Source organism: Carassius auratus, chromosome 39 (assembly GCF_003368295.1).
Source record: "Carassius auratus strain Wakin chromosome 39, ASM336829v1, whole genome shotgun sequence".
NCBI lineage: Eukaryota > Metazoa > Chordata > Actinopteri > Cypriniformes > Cyprinidae > Carassius > Carassius auratus.
In genome coordinates, this window is record NC_039281.1 from 7335751 (window position 1) to 7360803 (window position 25053).

General features: G+C 38.7%; 1 protein-coding gene across 1 annotated transcript in view; it reads left to right on the forward strand.

Annotated features, from left to right (window-relative positions):
- Positions 1-1684: 1684 nt before the first annotated feature.
- LOC113057829 (slit homolog 3 protein-like) overlaps positions 1685-25053 on the forward strand; it is a 154535-nt gene continuing 131166 nt past the window's right edge. The window contains exons 1-5 of the mRNA XM_026225363.1: positions 1685-1703; positions 2179-2361; positions 12586-12657; positions 15313-15384; positions 18338-18409. Of these exons, the coding sequence (XP_026081148.1) occupies positions 2192-2361; positions 12586-12657; positions 15313-15384; positions 18338-18409 (386 nt within the window). The 5' untranslated portion in view covers positions 1685-1703; positions 2179-2191. The remainder of the gene's footprint in view (positions 1704-2178; positions 2362-12585; positions 12658-15312; positions 15385-18337; positions 18410-25053) is intronic.

The window sequence follows — 25053 nt, forward strand, 5'->3', positions numbered from 1 at the left end:
ATGTTGCATACTCTCCTTTTAAACAAATTATGACTGTATGTTTTTTTGAAAACAAGGGCAGCTGTTATTTTTCTCAACCTCTGAAAGCACACAAGCATCCTGCCTTCACTCCAGTTCCTTGCTAACGACCGCAGAGAATTATAAAGAAAATGACACTCTTCCTTAATAAAGACATACATTTGAGTGCGTAAGACAGAAACACTTCTGCTGCCGTATAGTCTGATCGTGCTTAAGTGTACAACATGGCTGTTTGAGGGTCCCTCCATGTGTAAGAGTTTTTAACATAAAAGTCTGACCTTAGAGAAGCTGATAGACAGCTCAGACACATGTTGAGTATTGCTCCCCCATCACGCTCATTCTCCACAGGTGGAAGCTCTCCGGACATTCCTCACTCCTGATGTGAACAAGTGAATAGAATAAAGCAGTCTGTAAATCTGGCACATCACCCTTATTGACACGAATCACAGATTTATGGCCTCATGGCCATGTGTGTGTGCACTAAAGGAAGTGTAAAGCACATGTTTTGAAGCTTAACTTCACGCATGTACCTGCAGCCTTCAGCAGACGTGTAATGCGCCTCGCTTTGCTTTCAGGAGTTATAATGTAAGTAAATGAACCTGGCATATGGGAGTTGATTCAGTGTGTTAAACAAGGATTCAATGCTGCTCTTTAAGGATCTGGACTCAGCATTTAAATGTTCTAATTATTGAGTGAAGCTTTAACCTATCTAGACATCTGTTATGTTTTACTGACTGTAGTGCATATAGTTTCTGTGTAGCACTACTCTTTAATCTGTTGTTAAAAGTACATTAACTTGCTCTGTCAGAGTATTTAATGCCTTTATCTTGACTTCCAGTGCTTTTATTATTATTATTATTATCTTGCATATAAGGACTACAAGCTGAATATTTCATGTGAATATGCAAAGAAACGTATCTGGACTTAATGACAAACCCATAGCATAAAATAATTAAACTTCCATAACCATTCTAAACTTATTACCTAAGGAAAACCAGTGGTTTCTCATAGCGAGGAAGGAATTTGGATTTAGTCAGATCAAGTTTCTCACCAGACGGGGGCACTAAGACAGCAAAATCTGGACACAAAAATCATGAAAAAAGAAAAACAATCCTGTGAAACTATTTCAAGAAAGACATGACTCAAAGTATCTGCAAAAATAGATACATTTCTTAAGATATTTCTGCAGTATCTGATTATTAAACCTATTGCATTCATGAATCACTATATTTTGCAATAGTTGGGTGATGCCTTTGTTGATTTAACTATTAATAGTGGATGACATGACTAAACTTTAGTAAGAATTATGCTTTCTCAGTTAAAACAGCTATTTATTAATTATGTATTTATTTAAAAAAAAGTTTTTTTATACATCACCGTGCTCCCCACAAGCCTTTCTTGGTGGTGAATATAGGCTTTCACAATATAAAATCTTGTTTAATTACTAATTCTAATTTGGCTTTTCAAAAAACCTAGATGGCACGTGTCTTCGTTTCGCGCTGCGGTTTCTAATTCATAACTTTGTGTTTGTCCCTCAACGTTAACGAGCATTTGGTGCGTGCTGAGTTATTTGAAGCTGTCCCAACAACTTCTCGAGTCGAGACCCCAAATGTCCCAGAATGACATCACGCAGATTGGCCAGTAGGAGTGTGGAGCGCAGAGTTTGGGGGCTGGAAATCCAATAGGTACGAGCTCCGCTGAAGTTTCTCAAACACTATCAATGAGGATTTGCATGCTGGACCTTAAAAAAAGCGGAATTGGTGAAGAATGAGAAGGAATCGTTTTGGACGTTTTTAATGATTTTGCAGAGGGCGTTTTTTCTCTAGTTGGCGGCGTGCGTTTCTAACTTTTAATGCGCATCTGTATGTTTCAGTGATGTGGAGAGACAGATGCAACTGCGCGTTTGAATGAGCAAAGCTTTTTCCTGATGCATTCGGACAAGTTTTCAAAGTTGGAACTATTTTAAGATGGTGTTGTAGCTCATCGTTAAGTTTCCCCCCTCGTTCTACCTGTAGTTTTTTTGTTTTTGCGCGTGCGGGATTTAATTGGTTGGATGTAACGACGCGGATATTTTTTATATATATATATATATATATAGTCTTCAAATTAGTTTTTGTTGTTTTTGAATATTTGTTTCTATTGTTATTGGGCTGCTGTCAGCCTCAGAGGATTTATGATGCGGTGGGTGAAGTATTGCGGGACAGTGGCTGTGCTGTGCGGGCTGCTGTGCTGTGCTGTGAATGGATGCCCACATAAGTGCAGTTGTTCGGGCTCTCATGTGGATTGTCAGGGTCAAGGCTTCAGGACGGTGCCCAGGGGAATCCCGAGGAATGCCGAGAGACTGTGAGTACGCATAATATCGCGTTATTTGTACACCAATAATATAAGACACACAGTGACAGCGCAGCGATTAAACCTGTGTGAGCAGGAGAGGAAGTGGAAGAATTATTTATTTATTTATTTTGTTTATTTATTTTTTATAGCTGCTGTTGACTTGTAACATAGTGTCCATGTTACACGTATTGAATGGTACTGTTATACACTGCAGTATTAATTTATTTAAAAATAAAAAATAAAATTATAAGTACACCTATTTTCCTTCTTGGATACCAGTCAAGCTGGATGACTTTTAATAAAAATAATATAAATATAAAAGAAGTAACTATATATATATATGTATATATATATATATATATTATATATATATATATATATATATATATATATATATATATATATATATATGTGTGTGTGTGTGTGTGTGTGTATATATATATATATATATATATATATATATATATATATATATATGTGTGTGTGTGTGTGTGTGTGTGTGTGTGTGTGTGTGTGTGTGTATATATATATATATATATATATGTATATATATATATATGTATATATATATAAAGGATTATTTATCTATCGAAGCAGCTCTGCTGAAAAGCAATGCATTTATTTTACTTGCAATTATACTTTGAAATCTAGAATTTTATAAGCCTCGATCATGTGGCATTTTACACCAGCTATGTAAAAAATGTTCACATGAAATCAAGTCTGAATCCCATTTATAGTTGCACAACTCACTTCACATCAGTAACTCAACAGATCATAAAGTGAATGCAGGTCACAAATGTTACCAGTGGGATTAAATGGGTTTTGATTGAATAATAGTATTTTGTGTAATATGTGCACTATTGTAAACCATTACCATTATTTTTCTTAATAAGATGTGTTAAGTTGATAGAACAAAATTGCATGATACCTTTTGTTACCTTTGCTCAGTTGATCAAGTTTCCTCTTATTTCTGGAGTTTTTAAAGCCGGTCAGTTTAGTTCTTAGAGTGAAATATAGATTCAAAGCAGAGGTTCAATAAAAAATGAATAAATAAATTAAATAAAAACATTTATTTTAAAACCAGTATGGGATATGCTCAGTGTCATGTTATTCTGTAGTGGATATAAATCAATTTAAGTACTTCACATTTTAAGTTTTCTTTAAACTTACACAGATTTCCATGTATGTTATAAACTGTCTAATGCATGAAGAGTTTTTGTTCAGAGTTTTGTATTGAAAGTTTGAAGAGTTTGGAGTCGAGAAACATCACATTTCTTTGATTATATGCAGAATGTTCTAAATGAGGCTTGAGATATTGTGTCCACATCTGAATGTTGAACAGCATTGCATCTGATTTTTTCATCCAGTATAATGAGTTTACACAAACATTAACTTGATTAATGGACGCATGGTGTGCGTGTGTGTATGTACCTTGGCTGTATTATCTGGGGAACCACAAGTCCGTTAAGGGGCGCACTGCAGCTGAAGACCAACTCTCTTACGTGTTTAGATTACTTCTAACCACTGGTGAATTTCACTGTAAAAATATCCTGAATTTCCTTGTTTCCACCTGCGGCGCTTCTGTCGTGAAAAGCCATGACAGTTCATTAAGTATCTCAACCATCTGGTATAATATCATTTTCGGGTCTGATAGGAAAGGCTTGCAGTCTGTTCAGTTGCCAGAGGTCTGGTTAAACCTTCCAACCTTTAACCCCTGAAGGGCTTTTCAGTGGAATTTTTCATGTGGAGAGAAAAATAAATACGTGTCAAGACACTCAGTGTATTGGATAAGTTTTAAAATATACCATGTTAGGTTTAGTCTAGCTTAAAATAGAGACAGATGCAAGACTTTCATGGTGTGCAAAGCATTTGGTTAACTTTGCATATTCTTATAACCGATTTTATTCATTGAAAACCAAGCAATTCATCCAATGTTTTGCATCAAGCTACCGCATCTGTAAATTAGCTGTTTTCAAGACTGCTCAAAGTCCAGAAGTCCCGTCTCCACGTCTCCTGGGTACGATTAACACGCCACCAGGTTTCCCAGAGCACCCTGGAGTGTTGATTTAACTGTAATGACTGCACCTCTGCCCTAAGCAAGGCCTAGTTACCCACAATTCCATAGTTCAGGCACATTTCCCTCTAATAAATGTGGATTTATTTGAAAGGCTTTTCTTTCTTTGACAGCTCGTATGATTTTGTGCTCATTAGTAGCTCCTGTCGCAACTGTAATATCCCCTTTCAGTCACTCACACACGCTCTCTCTCACTCTTTCATCTCTCTCGCTCTAATTTGCACCAGTTATGCACACATTTTGTAGCATTTAATAGCAAATTGTCTCCAGTGGAGTCTTAGGCCCTTTCGCAGTTAACACTTCAGGAACAATGTGGCACTTTGTGGCTGGCGTAGTGTGTTTGGTCTGCTGGATCAGGAGAGAAAGGCAGCATTCCCTTCCTCTCATTACACTCTGGGTGTCTTAATGAAGTTTCGGTGTGAAACTACCAACTCCTGCTTTCCCATCTGGAAGCTCCGCCCTCAGCTGCATATCTGTTTGTCAGCGTTTGCAAATGCTGCATGTCAGTTTTTTTATTATTGCAAAGAGTCAGTCAGCGGGATAGTGTGTGTGTTTGTTGTGTTGGTGTTGGAGCGAATCAGGAGGTGGGTTTGTGGTCTCCGGTGCCCTGCTGACCTCAGTGGGCATATGAGGAGCATATGTGAAGTCTCTCGCTCGGTGAGCGTTCACACACTGCAGTCTGCCAGACAGCTGCTGGCACTGCTTGTGGGCAAAGATTTCAGGGAAATATTCGCCACCCAACTTTAGAAAAAAATATAGTTTTCATGTACGGAAAACATTTAATATGCATCATTTCAGGCAGCACATCAAAGCCTAGCGCTGTCTTTGGTGAGTCTGGGAGCCAGCAGACCTCTCGTCACAAAAGTCTCGAAGAGGTCACTCCGAATGTCAGGGACCCAGAAGTCTGTGAATCTTCCAAGCTTGTGTCATACTTTAATGGAAGGCAGGATTCGATAATGTGCACGCCTCCAGGCCGTTTCACATTTACGAGGGCTCTTGTTTTGCAGGCTTTGTCACCAACGCAACACATCAAGGGCTTCGTTATTCTCATCTGTACATCTTGTTAGTAGTGGCTAGAAGTGACCGTGTTTATCCTAAGCTAACAAATATGAATAAAACCATGTGTGGTTTTATGATTTTGTTACTTTGATGTAAAAATCTCAAACACTTGGTTGCAGCTAACAACCAGTAAACAAAAGATTCAAAGCAGAGTTTCTGAATGATTTGATGAGGGTTTTGCTAGGTTTTCGGTAGGCAGAAAGAAAGAAGACTCTAATGATGTTTCGGGTAGTTAAAGTAGTCATGCTATGAAGTAAATTTTTTCAGAAGTCAGTCAAATAGTGATGTTCATCTGTGTTTTTGTTACACTTTATTTTGCAGTAATGCGAACATGTTTTATGTTTTGGGGTGTTTGATTCATTTAGTGAATTATTTTGTTCAGATGGTTCTTGTAAATGTTTAAAAATGATTCGCTGATTCATTTGAGTCCTTACACAACTTTTTACCCCCATTTAATTAATGGCTAAAATTTTAGCCTAGGAAGTAATGACTTCAAAGTAAAGACTCCCCTGTCAAACGTGAGTTACAATACAAGAAAAAAAACAATCTTTTTTTTTTTATACAGGAAACTCAGTGGAAACAGAGCGTCACAAAGCCAAATAAATAAACCCATGGTGGCCTGGTACAGAGGCTGGTGATCGATATGGTCAGCCGGGACACTCATTTTTTTGACTGTTCTTCTCGGGAATGACATCTATTGAAAGTTGGTGGGAGGGTATCGTTGTTTACCCCGGAGTCCAAGATGGGACTTGTGTTATTGATGAGTCTTTTGTAGCCTGGCTGTCATATTGACTTTCACACAGACGTGTTGAAGATGCCCTTGTCACCTCGCAGCCATGCGTTACTCTAGTAATTTAAGAAGTCACATAGTGTGCAAGAACACCAGGCCGTCTGCTCTATTAGCTGTCAGGGTTTGAAAATAAACCATCCGGGGGGTAAAAGAAATAAAAAATAATTCATTTTTGTGCGCTCTGCTTAGTGTGAAGTGAGCGTCCTTCGCATCCAGACGTGTCGTTATGAAAATATTTACTAAATGAAATTCTCCCTGAGATGGAAACTGCCAACATTGCTGATAAACAATGAAGAGGAACTCAGCGACGCACTGGCTGCTTCATTTTCACTGCCTTCATCCCGAAACTCCTGTGATGAGTTTGCCTTTATCCTCATGCAGAGCCAATCCTTATCCAACTCAAATCTCTTCTAACAGTTAAACCAGATGATATTCTGTTTTAATCACAAAAAAGCATTTACCAAAGATAATAAACAGTCATCACCAGTCATGCCAGGTAATAAAAAATAAAAGATTGCATTTTTGTGGTTTTGGCTACTAACGTGCAGAGTTTTGGCGGTAGAAATGAATGTGTATGGAGCCTTGTGACGATTTCAGGGAATATGGGATTGTTAAGAGTTTTTGAAGTGGTAGTAATATGTTGGGAGGTACACCTCGGTGTCCAGAGATGTGTGGTAACCACATGGCTGCTGGCTGCATGGCTCACGGGAGATGAAAGAGTGGTAATAACCCCCCCACCCCCCTCCCAAATCTGATCTCGCACAAGTGCAAGCGAACAACCGTTTCGGTGACGAACTTCCAGTAAACTGGGGAAAGGAAAGAGCTCTGTTATGGGAGAGTGAGGAGGATGCAATGAGGCATCTACCCATTTGTAATGCACAAAATAATTGCACCCTGTTCGCATTAAAGTTATTAAAATATCCCTATCTGTGTCTTGCATTTAGCATCTGCCTTATGATTTTCAGCGGCATACGGATGCCTCAGTGAATTACCTCAGTGAAGGAGAAAGGATAATTAATACAGTCATTTAATGAAGAAATAATAGGAGGCAGAAATCACATTGACAGTTATGACAGTGAACCTGTTAATTTAAATACACAAGACAAGCATAAACTCATGTTGTGCTTTATATGTGCTTATATCAAAGGTGTAATTAATCAATAGATATGAGAACAAAATGTATTCTTATTGATGTGTCTATATGTCCTGATAATATCTTGTGCATCTTATGAGGAGAATATTAATGGGTTGGACACAAGTAATAAAAAACAGCCATCTAAAGCGTCCAAACCAAAGGAAGAACTCATTTAAGATTCCAAACAGCGATGAGAAGCTTTCAAGAGGAAATGGAGCATACCTATCAGCTTTTGAGGACTATACTAGCGTGGCTTTGAGGATAATAACAGAAGATTACGACAGGAAACACATTGAGAGGTTTCGTATGGGAACAGAAAAAGCAACTCTTGTTTTCATGCACATTTTTCTCGCACCACTTTGAGGTCTTAGGGCACCTCGGTCGCCTGTCGTGTTGCAATTGTGGCACGACGCAGTCAAAATATCCTCCAGCCAAAATCGCAAAGATTCTTCTCTTTGTCCGGTGCCGTCCTGAGAAACACATTTTACTAGAGTATTCTGCTTGCTTATGACCTGGATGAGTCGGGTTGAGTGGTCTAACGGTGTGGTGGGCCCCAGAGGGGGTGCATTGTTAGTATGGAACACCTGCCGTTTGAATGGGCACCTTATCCCCTCAACAAATTAAAACAAACAATAGCCAGTAGGGGGCTGCCATATCTGTGAACTCCACCTTGTCAGTGTGACCGGAGGTTTGATTGAGTTTCTAGAGGAAGCAGGACTTAGTAAGCTCCCCGGGCTGTTAACACATCCTGTAAAAAACTGACACGGTGAGGATTGAAGTGACGGATAGAGAGAGAGAGAGAGGAAATGTGCAGTGTTATTAGTGGGATTACATTGCAAGCAGGTGAGAGGATACAAGATTAGAAAACTACAGAAGAGAGAACTACTGGGAGATTAGGACATGTTGAAAACGGAAAGAGAGTGACGTGGAGAGACAGAGTGGGAGTATTTGTGGGAGCACTGTGTTTATGTAGAATTGTGGAGAAGTTAAAAGATCAAGGGGAACATGATGCTGCATTAAGATTTTTCAGTCCAATGCAGGAGAAACTATGTACTGGTTGTTTTCTTTTAATGCAGTTGCAAGTAATTGGAACTGAAACTTTCAAGCTTCATCAAGGCTGTTGACTGCTTTAACTAGACCAGTGAGTCAGTGAGACCTCATCAGAACTGATCAGTCCTAACTACTATTTATAAATAAAAGATGCAGTCATTTTATACAAAAGCCATATTTGCAAAATATTTTAACACTTAAAGCACACTGCTGAAGTCTCTTATGCTCACCAATGCTGCATTTATTTAATCAAAATACAGTAAAAACTGTAATATTTTAAAATTATTATTATTATATTAAAAATAACTAATTTCTGCAATATTATATTTTAAAATCGAATTATTCCTGTGATCAAAGCTGAGTTTTCAGCATCCTTACTGCAGACTTCAGTGCCACATAATCCTTCAGAAATGTTTCTAATATGCCGATTTGCTGCTCGAGACACTATTTTTATTACTATCAATGATGAAAACAGTTGTGCTACTTAATATTTTTTTTGTGGAACCCATACACCTTACACATACACCAGGATAAAAAATAAAAAAAAGTTCAAACGAACAGCTTCTATTTAAAATACAAATATTTTAATTATATTAAAATTGTGTTTGACTTTTTATCAATTTAATGCATCCTTGCTAATAAAAAAAGACCTTTTGAACAATAGTGTTCCTCAATAACACAGACAATCAGCAAACACTTATAAGCGAAATAAGGTCTTTATTAGGGGTGTGCACGAATAGTCGAACATTCGATTATTCGTTCTGCTCTAATTATTCGATAAATAAAAATGATATTCGAATTTCGCTATATTTTTGCTTGCCATAAAAAAAAAGAAAGAAAAAAAGTCCGCAATAAAACATAATTCGGTCACTTTCCGTGATTCTCCACGGCATATTTGAAGATGTATGCAAGCAAAAAATAATTAATGAATGAATAAGAACAGCGATCTTCTACAGTACTTCAAATACGCCGTGGAGAATCACAGAAAGTGACCGAATTCAAGAAAATTGTTGCGGCATCTCTCAAGCAACGAATAAAAATTCTGTACAATAGCCTAATTGCTGCAGGCTATATGCTTTTTTGCTATAATCTGTACTTTTGTTTGTTTGCACGCATTGTTAAAGGTTTTCAGCTACAAAACAAGATGTGTAATGTTCAAGCTTATTGTGTGTAAGCTTGTTCAAAAATGACGGAAACAATAAATGTTGCTGAAAAATAACGTCTGTCTCATTAAACTTAATTTAAATAAACAAATATTCGAATATTCCTTTTTTGACAAATATTCGAATGTGATATTTGCGGAAAACGCCCATCCCTAGTCTTTATGTTACCACACAACCAATAAGTGACGATAAAAACAAAAACAACACCATAAAGAAGTCAGCAAAAAGTAAAGCAATAATAACAGTAATTAACAATAATAAGATACTTAATTTATTCATTCTGCAATGCATGGTGGGAGCTCTCAAGCTCTTATCCTGCTTAATCAACAGTTGTTCAGACAAACCTAAGCCAGTTGGGACAACATTTTTGGGAATATTTTTTAACATTTTTGTCAATTCAGTTAATTCACATTTTTCTTCAGCTGTATGTCAAAAAGTGGGTGTGAAAGATGCGGTCATTATTGGCTTTCATAGCAGATAATGGCTGTTTCTCAAAACTAAGAGTGCTACTTACAAAAACAGCGTCATCTTTTTACATAGTAATGCTACACTCGACGTCTGGGAGAGCATCATGTAATGGAATGCAGAGTCTGTAAATCGCCTGTCCCCTGTAATATGTTTCATATATGGCTCATATTAGTCTGCTTGATGTGCGTTTTGTGGTTCTGGGGAAGTCTTTTGAAATCCAATATGCCTTTAAATCAGATTTATAAATGTTTATGTATATTATGAGAAACACACTGAGACGGCCCGATGTTAGTGCGTATGTGTATGTATGTGTGTGTCATTATATGTCACTGTATATTTCTCCACGTTAATCTTTTCAGTGTGGCGGGGTCCAAGTAAACAGCACCCATAGAGGAAGTCGATTGGCATGTATACTCATTTCGGTGAATGTATACAATTTGAGACATGCTTGAAACAACTGATAAAGCATGTTGACTAGAGTGGAAAAATACTTAGTTTGGTAATATATAATTCATTTAGATGCAAGAGGAGATGTTTTCCAAACAAAAATGTTTCCATGTAGTCTGTCTTTCTCAAGCAGTTTATTCCCATCTCCTTATTCGCTTTGCTTGCCTGCAGAACAAACTATCAATTCCCAGACATTTTTTGAGCCTTTAGCTGGCTTATTTTTGTACAAAAAAAAAACAACAAAAAAAACAACGGAAAAACAGAGCCAGACATTAGACTTAAGGCAGAATAGTCTAAAAGCAATGGTGTCATTTTAGTTCTGACTGCACTGTGTAAAAAATGTTGCTGCAGTTAGTTATAACAACATATAATGTGTTGAGATGACCTATGTATCCAACTTAACTACACTCAAGTTAACTAAACTTATAATTTAAGTCAAGCATTAAAGAAACACATTATTACTTATTTTGTTATTTTAAGTTGTGATAACCAATAGCTGCAATCATTTTTTACAGTCGAACCAAGTGTGTCGTACACTTCATGAAAAGCGAAGCCAAAACATTTAGATCGCCATCTGGTGGCTGGCTTCAGTATAGGTCATAAACCCTGCCCTCTTCATTTAAACACATGGGACGTAAGCCAAAATAAAAAAAAGTACACTTCAAATAAATTTTTTCCCAAAGGTGGTCTCTTTCATTTTAGGTAGCTCTTATTGCTCTGATGTATGTTCAAGTGTTAATGTTTTCTATAAAGTTAGTTTTTAGTTAGTTATTTGATGCTATAAAAATGGGGTGTGGGATCATGGTTGTGAGCTTGTGATTGGGTCTGAGGGAGTTTGCGTGGGACTTTTATACTGTGGCTCCAGCTCATGATCACTACTGCGCAGAATCGAGCTCCAAATGAATCACTACTGTGCAGACTCGGGCTGCAAATGAATCACTGCTGCGCAGACTCGGGCTCCAAATGAATCACTACTGTGCAGACTCAGGCTCCAAATGAATCACTACTGGGCAGATTCTAGCTCCAAATGAATCACTACTGTGCAGACTCGGGCTGCAAATGAATCACTGCTGTGCAGACTCAGGCTCCAAATGAATCACTACTGCGCAGACTCAAGCTCCAAATTAATCACCACTGCACATACTCGGGGTCCAAATTAATCACTACTGCGCAGACTTGGGCTGCAAATGAATCAGTACTGCACAGACTCTGACTCCAAACGAATCTCTACCATGCAGACTTCACTTTTCTAAACTGGAGGAAAGTGGAGACGCGTCGTCCATCTTTATTTACAGCCCATGATAGAAACAGTTAGTGTCCTGAGATGCGAGCTTAGGACTGCACATACGCATTGGCTAGACCAGCCTGAAATATCAGCTTTTTTAAAAACACTATTTTAACATAGTAGTCAAAATGTATGGCGTAAATCACATCAAATTGTGATGCTGATTTGAAACATGGCATTTAAATGTGAGTATGGCAAGCAGTTTTGGGGATTTCAGGATTTCCCCATTCAAGTGGATCAGACTTGGAGTTGCATGCATGGAATAACTGCCCGGAGGCATTGCAAGTTATGGCCGTTGAGTAAACACATTTTACTTGAAAGGAACTTTCACCCAGTTAAACATATTAAGAAAAGAATAGCATTGTATAGAGTCATTGTACATGTAGAACAGAAAAGGGCAGGTGTACGCTGACGTGATCCTGAGCTGTGCATGAGAGTGTGTATGGGAACGTTTAGAGTCGAGGCAACTCAATAGCAGCACGCTGAAAGTGAATGCCAGACAAAGTCGGCCTCTCAGACTCAGTATTCCACAGCATGGCACTAATGCTCCCTGGCAGACGCCAGCTTTGAAAAGCATTGCCCCGCGGGCATCTGGTGCGAGTCGGGGCCGTCGCGGCACTGCCAGGGAGCCTCTGAATTTAAATTTCTCTGTTTACTGACTCTGCTCTGAACTGAGACTTGAAAAATCATGTTTGAAAGCATAAGTGAAAGGAAAAGCTTTTAACTTTTTTCTCAATCCCTCTCCCTTCTTTTTCTCTCCAGGGATCTGGACCGGAATAACATCACGCGGATCACCAAAGTGGACTTCTCTGGCCTCAAGAACCTGCGCGTGCTGTAAGATGTCACTCTGTATCTCTCGCTCTTACAGTTAATCTTTCCTTTAACTCCCAAGTTCCCCTCCTTTACCATGTTGTCTTTACAGTCAAAGCCATCAAAGGCTTCGAGGCTGAAAGCCGGGAGGATTACGGCACAAGTCATAATAAAACAAACTGACATTTAAACTGAGTAAATCCGACACATTTAACATGACCCTGTGACTGAACATCTAATGAAGTCATTGCCTAAGATGCAGTCAATCTTCAAACTTGTTCTTAAGTTTGAATTATATGTAACAATATATTCCATTCCAGAAACTGGAACCTTTAGAATAAATACTGTAAATGACAGACGATTGCTCGGAGAGGTGCAGGGCAGTGGTGATCTCCTCTGGAGAAAGTGTTCTTTCAGCTTAATGACTGTAATCATGTATTTATCCGTGCTGTTTTCTTCCTGAATAAGAACCAGTAAAGAGAGTGGATAAAAATAAACAAGTGAAAAGAGGAGTAAAATAAACGCCCAAGAGAGCAGTCGTAAGCAGAGGCAGTGGCTGGCGGCTGCACCGAGGCAGTTTAAGGTGGTTTATGATTAAAGGTCATGGCGTGCACCAAAAGCAGCCTCTCACTTGGCCCTGCAAACAGCTTCGGCATCCCTTATCTCTCTGGAAGTCTTGTGCCAGGATCTCCTCCGACTGATAGCTCAGGACAAGCATCCAATCACACCTATACATTCTCCCTCGCATGCACTACACTCCGAGACATAGACTTTTCCCACGCTAAAAAGAAGTGTAAGCTGCACTGTAATTTATTTGTTTAAAAAAAGATTTTAACCTGAACTTGTAATGACTTTAAGATACAGTTCTCTCTATGAAGTCACGTCCTGTTTTATTTCTTTTCTGCATGTTTGTTGCAACACACGACTTCGACTGGCAGACAATTTTTTTTAAACAAATATTATTATTGCTATTTTATGGAAATACCTGTATGTTTGCTAGTAAATAAATTAATTATGATTAATAATAATTCGTGAATAATAATACATTAACTGGGACAAACATTTTGGGATAATGTTGGTACAAAGACCTTTTTATCCAAACGTCCTCAGAGAAGTGCCATCTGCAATGTAATTTATTCCATAAAATAAATAAATAAATAAACAAATCAGAATGATTAAATCATAAATATATAAAAAAAACTTTTTTTAATCAGTTTACAACTGGAACTAACCTTGCCTTTTCATAACATGGCCTTAATTAATGACTTTGAAGCACAGTTATGAGGGTCTGCTATTTATTTTTTCTCCTGCATGTGTCTGAATTTTGGTTGCACCATGTGACTTTTGATCAACAAATGTTTTTTTAAACGTTCGTAAGCACTGATAACTTTTGCTTTTTGTTTCCTAATAAATAAACAATAATTAAATTTCTTATTTAAAGATTGACTTTACTTTAGGACATAGATATTTCCCATTTAAAAGTCCTCAGGGACGCACCGTCTGCACTGACCTGGGACTTTCCTATAAACCAGCACTTGGTTAACGCTTAAGGCAAGAATAACAAAGACTGTTCCAGCAATACCATGTGTGTTGCCTCACCCTTTCAGTTGAGAGGTCTTCTGCTCTTCTTGTCAGCTCCTGTGAAAGCATAGGTGTTTGCCTGTGTCCCATATGTTTCTATGCAAAACATCAAAACATTTCTATTAAGATGTGAAAGACAAAGAACAGAACGAGAGAGAGATGCTGATTATTATTCTTCAGACAGCACACACCAAAACCCATCTGGTCGGGATCGAAAGGGATTATGTTTAATGCGAATACATAAACCACGGAGGGGTTGATCCCCCATTCGTAAGAATGAGCCAGATAGTTTATCAGGCACATGATAGATGCAGACTATATGATATGTTTTTTTATCAGAGAAGAATGCAATTATTACAAACAAATCAATTTAGGCTTGTCCTGTGGGGTCGCTTGTGTTTTTAACCTCGCCATGCTGGATTGTGCCTTAAAGTTGAGGCATTCGTAAAAATCCTTTGGCTTAGCCAAGTGTCTCCTCTCTTCCTGAAAGAATGATATGACAAAGCATGGATTATGACTGTAAAAACAGTTGCATGTCTAAACATTTGCTTTAAAAACATAATTCATAGCCCCAGAAAGCGGAAGTCCACTTTAGAGGCACTTTGCTTCAGGACAGTCTCTCTTTTTGGAGGATTGCTTGTATTATCCAGTGCTGAATGTAATTTAGTGGGACCTATGCGTGTCTCTGTGCATTTGCCTTGATTCAAAGACACTGCAATATAAACAAGATATAGGCATGGAGATGTGCTGTCTTTGTAATGCATCTTGAAAATTTTAAGCGCCCTGAAATATGACAAAGTCTTCAGAATAGAGGAGAGCTCTGAAAATACCCTCCGGTAGATCGTCACAAGCATGCTGGACACGAACGAGGGACTGCTGAGGCAACCGCACACTTCGTAAAATCAGAGAGAAATCTGCTCTGGCTTTCATGAGGAAAGGCTGCAAGCTTATCATTTGCTGTTTTGACAAAGCGAAGTCAAAAAGTCCTCTAGTTCTCTTTCAACTGTCATTTCAATCATTCAAGAGATCTAATCAATGTCAGTTGAAGTTGAATCGCTGGAGTTGATTGGATAATGAAGTTCTTATTTCCCCCCACAGACATCTGGAGAACAATCAAATAAGCGTGATCGAAAGAGGAGCATTTCAAGATCTCAAACAGCTTGAAAGAATGTAAGTATCAAATTTAGAAATGATTGAACTTGCATGCTATTGAGATACATATTTCACATGTTTCTCTATGTGTGCTTTGGAAAAAAGAATGTGTAGCTGTTTATGAGCAACACATTGACCTTGTCAGTTTTAATCTAAAACATCTTCACAAAAATTTCAAGTAACTTTAACTGAACTTCAGTTTCAAATCCAGCGGGTTTACGTGCTCGTTTGCCCCCTGACATCTGGAGCGCTGCCATTTGCTCTTTTCTGGTGAGAATCTTAACACTTCCCAGTGAAATTGACCATAGGGTCAGACCAAACATGCTAGCTATTAGCCATTGGGCAAGGTTTAAGAATGTCTGGACTGTGGTTTGCCTGTGTTAGCATCCTTGGGTTTGTTTATGTGTGAATGTCTCAGTGCGTTTCATTCCTTGTAAATGTTTGCACGGTTCTTCTGTCGGTGTTTAACTGAAACTGTTGCCAGCTGCCGCCACATGTTAGTGACGGACGTGCATCAAAATCAGCAGACATTGTGCAGAGAACCGAAGTTTGTCAGTTTGTTTACCTCCTCTAAAGAATCCATCTCTGTGGTGGTTTTGTGTTTCTGGTTTATCTGGATCGGAAGATCTACATTCCTGTTTGTATCACTCGTATTTCACAGCATTTAATGCAATGACCTGTTCTCGACAGAGAGATGACTACTTGCATTCCCTCCATCTGACACCCAAGTGTGACTTTTTGTTGTTGTTGTAACCCAGCAGACATATAAATAGCTTGACCCCATTATGACAGCAAGTGCTCTGGAATTAATGATATGGAAACAGAAAGAACAGAAATGTTTTCATGCTACACATTGTGATTTACATGGTGGTTAAAAATAGATTATAAACAAGAGGTTCTACAAGAGTCAAATTTGAGGCAAGTCCTTCTCTTGATCCTTTAAACCCTGACATCAAAGCATCTGAACCCAAGGTCAGTGACAAATAAGGGTGTCTACGATAAAGAAATAAATATTTAAAAAATCAAATTTAAAACATGTGTTGAGTTTTTTAGAACTATATATACATTGAATATATATATATATATATATATATATATATATATATATATATATATATATATATATATATATATATATATATATATAAATATTAATTTACATTTTCTTAAATTACATAAAATTATTTTTACAGCATACATGATAGATGTGCTTTCAGCAGCCATCACAGTTTTCAGTGTAAACAAAGAAAAAGAAAAACCTTTTAGAACTGGTGTTAAAGTCCTTCTGTTTATAATTTTTTTTCGGGTGGTTCTAATGTATTTTAAAATAATTTATACAATTCTAGGCACTGACCCACATATTCATATAGCACAGTAGACCTGGTTAGATGTCGTTCAATTTAAATAGGATGATTTAAATTTACAAGGCCATGAGGGATAGATCATGTAATTTTAATTCACCAGTTTCATGCAGTTTTTGTCTACTAAAGGTCTTTTTCAGAAGGAAGATTCATCCGTTGAGCAGCCTGTATGTTATTAAACAGAAGTACATTCCATTGAACGCACGTCATTTATATCCCTCACACTTTAGCTTTGTTTTAATTCTTGTCAAAAATTAAATATGGCACTGTCTGACTAAGGTCTTATACAGGATTCATTTATGTTGTTATTGATATTACAAGAAGTTGCTAAGCAGGCTCAGGTATGAAGTTGAGGCTGTAGCAAGAGAAAAGCAACTCTTTACTTCAAGAGTTACAAAAAGTCCACTGAGTCCACTGTCGGGCCAAAAGCGGGCATGCTAGTGCATGCAGGGCTACTCGCGTTTCCACTTTCACTTCTGGGGCTTGCCTCGGGGCCAATGGCCCTTTTTTTTTTTTGGTCCCAACGAAAACCTTGGGTCAAAGCAGGCCAGCTGGGGCTAGAGGAGTGGTTATGCAAAAAGGCGGAGTTTCTTCACGTCTGGAGAGCATTGGCGCCGCGGATTTCAGAAAGCTAACAGCTATAACACCAGCATTAAAAACTTTTTAAATTAAGTCGAGCTCAAAACTCACTTTCAGTCAGCGGCGAGTGTTTGAAATAACTTGATCCGATGTGGATTATAATCACCATACAGGGCAGAAATATTTATAAGCGATGCAAAAGACTGCACGCAAGGCATTAACATTACTATAGTAAACAAGGTAAATGTGACCGCTTGAATAAATCGGACGTCAGCTTCTTATTTTCTATCACAATCGTGTATTCATTTAGTAACATATTTTATCTGTCATCGGCGCTATTTTGGCCTTGGTGCTACAGGTCCGAGGCTATTAGCCCTGCCCGGCCTGTTTGAAGCCCTGGCTCACACTGGCCCGACAGTGGAAAAGCATCTATTGTAGATCCTCAAAACAAAACGCTAGTGATGTTCCTCCTCCACATACCTTTGGTTTGCTCTGTGACCCTGCATCAAAAACCCATACTCCCGTGATAAGGGTCATCCTACCAAAGCTCACAGTCAGTCTGGCCAGGCTCATGTGAGTGATAATAGCCTTTAAAGAGCACTGCTGGAGATAACCTAGGCCATCTTCAGAGGAAGTACATTTATTTCCCATCATCCCCTGCACATCTGTGACTCCTGACCTCAGGATGTAGCTATTGGCCAGTCATGCTCCTGCTGATCCTGATAACAACATTGACTCGAGTTGTTTTTTTAATCAGAAAGATGGATTTGTCTGTCCATATGTCATTTGTGTTTGACTTCTTGACTCTTCTATCTAGGTATTCAGATGCTTGCATGTCGCCGTGCAAGCCAAACAACCTTTCCATCTTTGTTTCCCTTGTTTTCACTCACTCTTTCTGCCTCGGATATTCTAACTACCCAATTGCATACCCACTGATCTATACTCTGCATATATTGTGTTTCTTCACTCCTGACTCTAGATGTCTGGACCACACTAACTCTTGCCCTTTTCTTGTCCTCTCTTCCTCACAGCCGCCTGAACCGGAACCGGCTGCAGGTCCTGCCAGAGCTGCTGTTCCAATCCACACCCAAGTTGGGCCGCCTGTAAGTCATCGCTTCCCTTTGAAATCGGTGCCTGGAAAAGCTTGCGGCACAAAAATCACATTGTTTTAATTTTGATCATTGTACTGGAAAGGATCTTGCTAAAATATTTGACTTTCCCAAAGGCTGTTTAAAGTATGTTGTCAATGCAGAGATGTTCTCTGTGTTATTCCTTTAGCCTATCCAGATGTGATTCTTTTAGAAGGACTGGGAATCCGGTACAAACTTAATGTGACATGACCTCTCTTGATGGAGAGGAGAAGGTGTGCTGGAGGGAATATTTTCCTTGGATAAACGACATTCTTATTCTGAATATTTTCCTACTCTGCTTTGAATCAGGGACATTTTTGGGCTTAGCAGTTGCGGGATACTTCATTTATGGATTTACAATAGTCAGTATAACTAGCGTGATCAGGTCAGGCCTGTGCCAGAGCAAAGGTTAAGCTTTACAAGTGTTTATTTGAAGCCGATTGTGAAACAGGAGTCACCCTAGAGCACCATTAAGTTCACCATTAAGTGTTTTTGAAATGTTTCCACGAAGCAACAGAGATTAAATTGACTAGCCCAGATACTGGCAATTGAAGATTTGTATATAAGATTTTTCCTGGTTTGAAAGATAAGTAGACATGTCTAGAGTGTCTTTGCACATCATTCACAAGTTACCACTATTGCTTTTCACTAATGTACAGTACAGTATGACACAGGACTGCAAATAGATTTTACAGCCAGAAAGTCATAGAACATGTATTTTTAGCTTTATATTAATGGCATTATATGGACTAGAATTGACATTATTCTAGTTATCTAGTTCTACATTATTCGTGATCATTATTTTCTAAAATAGTTTGATAATAAAAGTGAAAGTCATGACATTTGGTAACCCATACTCGGAATTGGTGCTCTGCATTTAACTCATCCAAGTGCACACACACAGCAGTGAGAAGTGAACACAGCACCAAAACTCGAACCGGCAACATTTTGGTAACTACTCTCTAACCATTAGGCCACAGCTGGCCCTGTTTTAGTATTATGATACTAAAATAACAAATTGTATAAAAAAAAAACAAAAAAAATTAATGCTAAAAACTCTAATTAACAAACGCTAAAAGTGAAACTGGTCAATAACTGGCTGTTATAATGTAGACTGTGATTTTGCATCCCTAATTTCATGAAGGCACTACCCACTTTAGATGCTATTTACACTAACTGAAAATAGCATATTTAATTATCAATAGAAAAAATAGTGCAAATAGTGATAGATTCTATTTACTCTTATATGTAAATATAGCAGCATTGTTTTGCAGTTAGTGTAAATAGTAGATGCTGTTTATATTTACTGCAAAAAATGGCTGATATTTGCACCTCATAATTGTATGTATCATATTTTAAATGGATGCTACTTTATATTGGGACAAGAGTGAAGAATGAGTTTAGCAAAAGGCGGATTCGAACTTGGGTTGATCGCGTCAAAAGATATGCTATTGAGCCTTTTGTACAATTGTTGTCTTTTGTAATGTTGTCTATGCCAACCAGACATTGGAGGGTGGAGATAGTGTAAAGAGCTTCTGCTTACAAGGTGGGCTATTTGCACTTATACTCCATTTCACAAAAACACTGATATTTATATATTTTCCAACAGCAAATTTAAAGTAGAGTTTATTTGTTCCATTTCATTTGAACATTTTTTAAATGTGAACTGGTGTACGCCTAATGAAGACTGTCCAGGGTGGGAGCAGTTTATGGCAGGGTTTGTAACCTTGCCTTGTCAGGGTTTGTAACGCTCGTTGACGTTAGTGCGATATGAACTGCCTCACCCGTAACCTTCCCATTAAAAACCTCAAGCCCGGCCAGCTGGGGAAAGCAAAGGGTTAGGCGGAGTTAGGCTGGGGCCGTCCATGGCCAGCAGAACTGGAAATGCTGACAGGGGTCAGGGAAAGGTAAAGAGCATGTTTTAATGCTAAGTAAGACCGAGGATAAAATGCGAGCAGATGAATAATGAAGGAAAGAGAAAGGATCGTGGCCTTTGGGCGATGGAGACTGAGAAAGACAGGTCTGTGGGTCATAGGGGAAAAGCCCTGCAGAGACGTGTGCGGTAACGACTGCCGGAGTCCATTTGTGGTCAGCACTCTCTGCAGCCTGGAAAGACTGTGGTTACAGTTACAGATTTCACTGTGTGGGCTCAGAAATGCGCCTCATACTCAATGCGAAAGATTTATCCGAGGGATTGGTCAGGCTTCTAGAAGTTCTTCCACCCTTGCCCTGTTCTTAGAAGTCTAGATATTTCTGTCTAGCCGGTGAAACCGAATAATGAAAAGCGAATGTCGAATTGGAAAGCAGTCTTGAACATGCCTGCTCCTATTTATTAACGGTGCAGCTAAATGAGCCCCTATATTAAATTCAGTTCCTGTTCGGAGATGGGCCCCTGCACTGGTAATGTAGGATATTTCGGTCAGTGATACTCATGAGACCCAGCCACTCCCTGCCATTACCCCAAGCTCAGGTTGCATGTGATTGGTGCATTAAAGGGAATAGGAAAGCAGAACGCATCATCCTGTCTCATGTCCCCTTCCCCTCAGCCAATTTGAAACTTTCCCTCTTTAATCTTCCGGGTGCAATTATTCCAGCAGAGGCGAGCAGTTAGTCGGCATGAAATGACCACCAAACAGCGGCGATTGATTGAATCTCGAGTTTGCCTGATTTGGGTGCGGAGGTTGGAGTTTTTCCTTCCCTCTGGGTGCACGTGTTTGTTTGCCATAGTTTTTGCGTCACAAAAAGGACGTCTTTTGTTTCTCTCGTTCTTTCCATGACAAGTTTATTTTCCTTCTAAATGGTTGTTTTCTTTTATTTAACAGAAACAAATCGCTCTCCCACACATTAAGTTTCCTCCCCTCATGCTCTGCCCCGCTCCTGTTGGCCCGAAGCGGTGGAGTTCAGCTCAACAGATGGGAGGGGGGTCTGGCCCTCACAACCTTGCAAACACAAACCATCTCTCAGCTCCAGCCTGATCTCAAACATGACTCCAGTAATCTGCAGACTCTCTGAAGACATTTAGCTCATTGGTTCCCTTAATGTGCTCTCCATAGCGTGTTTCAAATCGATTGCTGTTTTTACCGAGTGTACTTTGCATTTAAAGTCTTGTAATAACTTCATATGCCGCAGTTAAGAGATTGGTTAATGGCTTATTAACCCAGCTTCTCCTTGGAATGTCATTCCAAACCTGTGCAATTTTCTTTGTTTTGTTGATCACAAAAGGAATAATTAAGAAGAATATGCTGGTCGTGCTTTAATAAAGAAGGTGGGCAAGAGCATTCATAACATAAAAGTCCCAATTGTTTAAACTCTGCTAAAGTCAGCTTTGTATGAAAAAAACAATTGAAAGTTAAATGGATATTCACTAAAAAGTCTTTCAATCCAGTGGGTTGTTAATTGCTGAGACCCAGAACTAACCTGTTGACAAATTCAATTCAAACTCACTGACCAAATGATTCGGGTTTGTGAACTGGAACTGATTCTTTGAAAAGATCTTCATTAAATGTTCGCAAATCATTACCTCTCTCGTAGAGAGCTAGGGTGGATTTCTAGTCTATTCCTTCACATAACTGTTGTATGTCTTCAGAAGACTGGGAATATAGTGCATGATTCATATGAAGAGTTTTACAGTGCTTTTTTTATTATTTTGGAACTTGACAGTCCCAGTCCTAATTTTCTTTCATTATAATCACTGTCTGGGACTGACATGAGGGTGTGTAAATGCTGACAGAATTTTCATTTTTGGGTGAACTACTCCTTGAAATATTTGGGTCCTGTAAAGCTATAATAAAAACAAGCAGTTGTTGCTCTGTTGCCGTATAAATGGTGATTATCAAGTCATAAGGGATAATACTTGTTACTCTCTCATTATATGGCTGTGTAAAGTGATGCAGTGTTTGTCTACCCACAATAACTGGCTAATAATTCAACATGCCCCAAGCACATAAACCATAGAGCTCTGGCTCAAGTGGCCTACTGATTGTTTTCAGAGAAATGAACCCTCTTTGAATCCAGCCAAATGTCTTCCAAAATAGGGCTGCGCTCAGCCGGTTTCAAAAAGCTTAGACAGCTTTGTGATTTACTCCAAAGGCATATTTAGATAAATACAAGCTACAAAGATGTTGGAGTCCTGACAGAAAGCCAACTATATACAGCTCAACGACGTAATATATATTTTTTTCTTGAATTGTATACTGGCTTCGCAGGGTTGTGAGCTGACTGATTTACACTAAGGGACTTTGAAATTCACAGTTTTGGATCTGGTAGTGGGAAATGGGTGCGCTTTTACCCCCAAAGACAGATCAGTCAGAGGAAGCTAATATTCTCCTACCAGAGAAATGTTAATGACCTGCTGTGCTGTTCTTAGATGGAGGCATTGGCATTTGCCGGTAGCTTCGTAACCTTGTCAGACTCGAGGAAACCAAGTACATGTGGGTCAGACAGGAACCAAAGCGGACATTTGCCCGAGTCACTGCCCACACAGCACTTTCTGTTTCTGCTGACCGAAGGAATGAATAAATAAACCTGTTTATACCGTTTTGGTAAAGGAATTGAAAGAGCTGCATACAGTAGCACTGTTTTGTCAAGCTGCTACAGAGCAGAGAGAATGCCAAGTATGGAAAGTGTGAAATAAACAGTTAGAGGGTCAGTAAAGATCTTTGAATATACAATTCAGAGAGAGAGAGCGCAAGAGAGAGAGAGAGAGAGAATTAAGCAGGTCTCCCAGACCAGGCAACTAGTTTAGGCTGGTTTAAGTTGTTTATTTTCATCAGGATTGTTGTAAATATGTTTGCATTTAAGTTCAGCTCAAAATTTTCTTCCCCTTTGCTGACATGCAACTGTTCAATGAAAGCACACAATTTTAGATCACATACATACCTGCGTATAAATTGCTACCAGTGAGTAAACGTTTTTTGAACTATTGAAATATGTGAGAATGAATTTCTTCTGCATGCAGATGTTCCAGTTCAGTCAGCAGCCAAATTCTCTCCTACACCACAATGTGTAGTTTGCAGCTGTAGGCAAAATCTAAATGCTGGCTATATATTTTACTGGACAAGAGGTTTTTATGTATGTTGTGTGGACCGAAATATCCCATTACACATGTAAGCAATTTAGCACCCAAATAAAGGAAAATATGCACGATAGGTGGAACGTTAAGTTAGTAAATTTAGATACGCTTAAGGCCTGCTTTTCACATCATTGGCATGAGGTTATGCTGAAATCATTTTGTTTAGTTTCCTCTGCAGTTTGTAAAAGTCAAACCTGTGATGGTGCAGTGCAGTATGTCTGCAGTTGTGCATTCATGGTTTACCGTATGGTCAGGTTTCTGAATCCGAGAGGTGAAAAATTCATTGGATTTTCACTGAAGGCTGTTGACTTATTGCCTCGTTATGCATTTTCCTTTTTCACAGCATGTTGTGGAATCATATCCACTCCCTGGACACTGTTTGTGCCTCATTCAGACACAGATCAGGTGGATCTGGATGACAGGTTGACTCTGAGAAATGGTGGCCTTGTGGGAACACTGTTTGCTGTATTTATGGGGAGATGGGGTAGGTCTGTAGCGTTAATAAATCTCCTGCATGCTGTGGGGCCCACAGAGCCACCCAGTGTTCCTAAAGCTGCACTGCTGTGACTGTTGGACTGCGATGATTCTGCTATGATGTCTCTCATGCACGCATCCACGGACCCACCAGAGAGAATCTTGGGTCAATCTGTAATGAAGAGTAAACTATTGATTTATTTTGTTTTAGTAAAGCCTGATTGTTAAAAATGAACCTAACAGTCTGTGCTGTGTCGTAATAGCAGTACCAGATGTTTTCAATATTAAGCATGATAAGATAAATCTATTCGGCGTCAGAGAAAGTGGTTTTGCACTGCATTAATGTTTAAAGATTTTCTGACTTCTTCGCATTTGCTAATCTAAGTTCATCTGACTTGGAATCATCACGAGTCTATTAATCAGCTTAGCTAGAGGCAGGATTAATTATTATTATTTCGTTATTGATGACATGATTTCCTGTGGAAATGATGTTCATAAAATGTCTTACAAGGCTGTTGAAACCAGCAGGGAAATTTGTGTGATGATTGATTTAAAGCGCTAACATCTGAAATGCTTAGAGATTAATTAAAGTCAACATGAAATCACTGTTTAGTTTTTAATACATTTTCCTGTTCCTGATCTTTTAATGTTTCATAGGTTAAGCCATCTCATCTTGTTTAATTTAAATTTTATCATGACGACTTTAAAAGCTAATAGTTGCCAGCCATAGTTCTATTGCATGCTGCTTTAAAGGTTTTTTATGGCAAAGGAAGAAATTCTGTTCAAATACTCGAACTGCATTTTAGTTTACATCACCTGTAATTGCTAACATTGCTAACAATTTAGCAAAACGTGCATTGGTACGTCATTCAAGTCTTTACAATGATCTGGACTCTGGACTCTATCCTTCATTACAGAAGCAGAGAGAGGGGAAAAGGCCTAATTCGTTGCGTTGATTGAGGGCGCCTATAATTTGGGAAATAGTTTGGGGCCATTATGCACTGGGGTGTTTATCACAGGTGGTTCCCATGACGACCGGGTGAGACGGTAATTGGATTTAAATGGGCAGAAC